At 43.4% G+C, this 5,092-nt stretch overlaps 1 protein-coding gene across 1 annotated transcript; it reads left to right on the forward strand.

Annotated features, from left to right (window-relative positions):
- The first annotated feature begins 292 nt into the window (after window positions 1-292).
- LOC141111736 (integrator complex subunit 5-like) lies at window positions 293-3,734 on the forward strand. The gene is given in 2 exon segments (XM_073603876.1): window positions 293-387; window positions 921-3,734. Coding segments are annotated over 2 exon segments (2,865 nt in total). The 3' UTR covers window positions 3,691-3,734.
- The last annotated feature ends 1,358 nt before the right edge of the window (window positions 3,735-5,092 follow it).

A 5,092-nucleotide genomic window follows, 5' to 3' on the forward strand; every position in this document is an offset into this window, starting at 1 on the left:
TCAAGTTGTTATGGGTAAAGTTCAGCTTTAAGGCAGTTGTAAACTTTTTTTCCTAAAATAAAACAGATGTTATATTTGCCTTCTTTGTGCAATGGTTTTGCATAGAGCGGCCCCTTACCTCCCCTACTGGGATCCCCTGCCAGCGCTTTCCGCATCTTTTCTCTGAATGTCCCCATTGCAAGCTACTGGCGCACACCCAAGCCTGGCTGTCTGCATCCATAAATACACAGCACAGTTCTGCCCAGCCCCCTGCTTCCTCATCACAGGATTTGATTGGCAGCAGCAGGAGCCAATGTCTCCAGCTGCTGTCAGAGCCTCCTGTGAATACAGGAAGAGGGGAGAAGAGCTGCTTGAGACCGGACAGCACGTGATCGAGAGAAGACTTGGGTAAGTGTTTAAGGGGGATGGGGGGTGGTTGGAGGAACTCCTATTGAAAGTCTTTTCATCTATTGCAGAGAATTCATGAAGGTAAAAAGACTTTTGCCTTTGGAACTACTTTAAATCAATAAATTAATTGTGTCACAATTATTTTTCTTGGAAGCTACTTCTATTCTGCCATACAGTAAAATGGAAAGACTGGCATTTCCAAACCTGCTATGGCACAAGCTTTCCTCTATAATCTATGGCAAGAAGCTGCATGTCCCCTTCCGAGAAATGTGATGATGCTAAAAGTATCAGCATTACAGCCACAAAACTACCATTTTCAGAAGCAAAGGTCAGCAATTTACCAAAACAGTCCTCGTATATCCTTTCAGAGCCATCATGGGCTTCTGAAACTGAAGTTTTTAATTGCCTTTGTGTTCAAGAAAACATTTCTGATACATGTTGAATATATGATAATAATAGTTTTTACATCCAAGTTATTTTCTGACCATGTAAGTATTGTAATAACGTTTCAACAACTAATTTCTCCTTCACAGCCCGCAGGATCTCTCCCTTCAGATCAAGTCATTCCTAAGTGGTTCTGATCCTCAGCACGGCCAAAAGTTGAGCCCTCGTGAACATGCCCGCTGTGCCCTGTTACTAATGCTCTGTTTGCCTTCTGCCCGGCATGCCGTACTGGAACACCTGCGTTCCGTTTTTCATGACAGCATTTCTTGGTTCCTAAGTGAAAGAGACTCTCAAGAATCCCTTCCACAATCCTCATCCTCTCAGCGTCGAGGGCCTCCTCCACTATCCACTCTAGGTTTGGATGAAGTGACACAGGAGGTGCAAAAGGTGCTAGAAGAGTTTATTAAGCTTAATCCAAGAGCTTGGGCACCTCTCATCTCTGCATGGTCTATTGAACTTATGGGACAGTTGAGCAGTAAACATGCAAACAGACAAGGGATGCCACACTCTGCAAGTCTCAATGAATTGTTACAACTGAGGATGTCATGTAGAGCCACGCGAGTTCTTATGGACATTTACACTCTCTGTCTTTCCACTATGATAGATAGCTGCCCAGATGCCTGTGTGGATGCTTTGCTAGATACTTCAGTTCAACACTCTCCACATTTTGATTGGGTGGTAGCACACATTGGGAACTCCTTTCCAAGTACCATAATCAGCCGAGTGCTATCATGTGGACTTAAGGATTTTTGTGCACACAGCTCCCCTGCGGAGACCCCTAAAAAACGTGTACCAAAGTTGGGCTCTGTGGTGGGTATTTTAGGCCATTTAAGCTCACGCCATGGAAACAGTATCCGTCAGGAGATCCTGAGAATGTTTCTGAGGCCCGGAAGCAAGCAACAGAGAGCAACTCTACCATACTTGTTGCAGCTGGCAGCTCTTTCATCATCTTTGTTGGGAACTGTATGTCAAGATTTGGTAGATTCTTTAAAGCCCTCCACATTAGCCCAGCTACAACAGCACTGCTCAACCCCACCTCATGAAGAACTGGACAACATGCTTAATCTGAGTGTACACCTGGCATGCCAAACATCTGCTGGTGCTCCACGCCTTCTGCGTTTTCTTCTGGATACAGCAATGCCTGCTTCTGTTATAACTACGCCAGGGTTAGCAGTGCATGATTCTGTCAGGGAGGCTTGTGATCGCATTGTAAGATTGCTGCTTCTCAGTCTACAAAAGCAAGTTTATGGAAGAACATCGGGAAGGGGAGCAAGTGAAGCCCAGCCAAGAGCAGTTCCATTTTTAGATGCTATGAGGGGCCATCTTTCAGAATTGTGTGCTGAAATGCTTCGTTTAGAGAGGAAGCGTCACTTGTGGATTCATCAGCTTCTGGGATTGCTCTGCATCTATAGTAATCCACCATGTGCCCCGGAAGTCCTTTGCCTATTGCTTACCTTAGCTCAGAGTCCTGAAGAGCTGGGCCTAGCAGTCCAGCTTCATGCAGTACTTTCATCCTGTATGCAAGGTCTAGCTCTAGCAGTAGTAGCCTGAAGTGTGTCTCAGATGCATGCAGGTGCTCTGACAGATAAGAGAGCTCTGCAGTTGTTGCAGAACTTGGCTCTTGTTGTCCAAAACGAAGAAGGGGGAATAGGTAGAGAGATAGGAGCAGCACTTTCTGAGCATTTGTTTGATTTTGGCCAGTTGCTTCTACACAGCAACCCTGGAGTGTGTGAGGCTGCTTGTCTACTACTGTGTTGTTGTCCTTTCCCTTCATCTCTACCCCCTGCCCAGCTCCACCTTCTTATTCGCTCATCTTCATACCTTTTATTCCATTCCATGCACATACGCAGCAGCTCTGGAGTAAGCAGTGCCTCTCGGCTTCTTTTGTGCCTCAGTAAAGTCTCTCATGCTGGCAGAAAAGCAGTGCTACATCAACTTGTTGAAGGAGCATTGCACCAGGGTAATGCAGGACTTTTTGGAGGACAAAGCACTATCCCAGTGTCTCAGAAATCAGAGGGAGCAACTGGTTCTCTTTTAGAGAGTAACAGTCACCTTGGCTCAACAGTAGATTTTTCAGGAAGTGTGTGGTCTGTGTTTCATGCAGGAGTAATCGGAGCAGGGTTAAAGCCAGAGGAGAAAAGTCGACAAAGTGGACAAGAGGAGTGTGCCGAAAATACACAGAGTCTGATCTCCCTATTATGCTGCTGCTGTGCCAATAAAGGAGAAGAAGATGGGCAGTTGACTACTTTAGACCCTGAGGCTGCCAAGACTTTGGCAGTGACAATCACTGAGTGTGCTTGCCTTGATGTGACAAACAGTGAGTTGGCTTGGCCCCCGGAGGAACATGCACGAACCACAGTACAAAGAGACTTGCTTATATATGGATGCTTCCGTAAAAATCCTTTACTTTTTCAGCTTCTTCATGTCGTGGCACAGGGCTGTCCTGCTCTTTGTTATTGTTCAGTTTTGCTTAGGGGTCTTCTTGCTACACTTTTGGCACATTGGGAAGCATCACGTGAGTCATCTTCTATAAACTCTCCATGGCATCTAATGGCTTCTTGTGAGTTAGTATCCTGTATGGGAGAGGGACAGCTCCTTCCTCCAGCTCTCACAAACATGCATGAGATGTTCTCCCTCCTGGCGCCATATGAGGTCCGCTTGCTACTGCTCAGTGTTTGGGACTTTGTACGAGGAAATGGGCCTTTTCCACAGCGATTTGTATTCCAGGCAGAGCGAGCATTATTTTACAGAGACTTTACTCGAGAAGGCGACCCAGCCAAGTACATGGGTATTGTACATAGTGTTTTACATCGAAACATTGATCGCCTTGGCCTCCTTTCAGGGCGGTTTCAGGTGTAATATAGGTCAACTTCAGCTTTACTATAACATACAAGTCACTCATCCCTGGAAATATCTACATTAAATAAAGTGATTTTCTCTTTTTAATTTTGGTTTGGCTGCTGACATTACAACCATCCATAGATTTGTGTTTTATGAGTCTGGGAAAATTGGAAGAAAGGCACAAAATTTGAGCTTTTGTGCATGGTGATGTTATTAATACTATTGCTTTACTATATTATTTTCATGATGTTATTGTTACTATTCAAACAATGTATTTTGTCATTGCTTTCTTTTATTCAGTTTTTATGAATCGGACCCTCTAAATTATTTAGCTCTACCACATTTATTTATACTGGAAAGAATAGACATGGGTAGTACAAGATCACTAAAGAAACTTGATGATAGATTTTCATATGTTCTACTCCTTGAATCTACACATGTGCCAAGCTTTACTGGATCTAAAGATGCTTCCTTGCAAGTGCTGTGTGTACAGTATATAAGAAGAAAGCTAAAAATGGAAACCGAGCACACTGGATAGTGTATATTAAACCACTTTAATAAAAAAATAAGTTACTTACAATTAATTGACTGGATGGGTAAAGACCACCAAAGTATACTATCCATGGGAACAACCGGTCTTGCTGCCAGTTACTGAAAAATCTCTCAATGTGAAGCCAGTAATGGACCAGGAATTTAGGCCTGGTTCACACCTATGCATTTTTTTTATTTAATTTATTTATTTATTTTTAGTGCATTTTCAGTTTTGCAGAAACTCACTACAATCCATTAGCATGGTTTCCTATGGGTCACGTTCATATCTGTGCATTTTATGGAAAGGGCCAGGGACTTTTTTTCTGGTTTTTGGTTCCATAGACTTCAATGGATCAAAAATGTGTATTGAAATATGCAACCTGCATAGATGTGAACCTGGCCTAAGGGAACAAAGTTTCACTGTTGCAGACACTGGGAAAGCCATAAAGGAGAAAGATACAAAGACATCTCAAGCTAGTGTAAAATTGAGACCAAAGTTGTATGTTTGATGAAGGCTGTACCTCCGCTAAACACTGTGACATTTTTTTTGGGGTGGGGTAGGGGGGTGACGTCTCTTTTTCAGAGTGGAGGGGGAAGCGATACAAAGTCCCCATTATTAGGTGACACAAGACTGTGTAAATGAGTCCACAGAAGTTCCATGTGTCTGAAGACCCAAGTAGAGGGAGCTTCAGAACACAGCAGAAGCATGACAGGCTGGCCAAGCGGAAATACATAATGACAGAGCCGCTAATGAAATAAGCTGTTAAAAGTCAGAGGCAGTCAGTAGAGGATCCAAAAATAAATACCATATCCTAGGTCACAATGCTATGGAGACCTAAATAAAGTTAGTAGTAATACAAAAATTCTGTGAAATATATAGAAGACTGTA

Source organism: Aquarana catesbeiana, linkage group LG11, assembly GCF_042186555.1.
Source record: "Aquarana catesbeiana isolate 2022-GZ linkage group LG11, ASM4218655v1, whole genome shotgun sequence".
Lineage (NCBI taxonomy): Eukaryota > Metazoa > Chordata > Amphibia > Anura > Ranidae > Aquarana > Aquarana catesbeiana.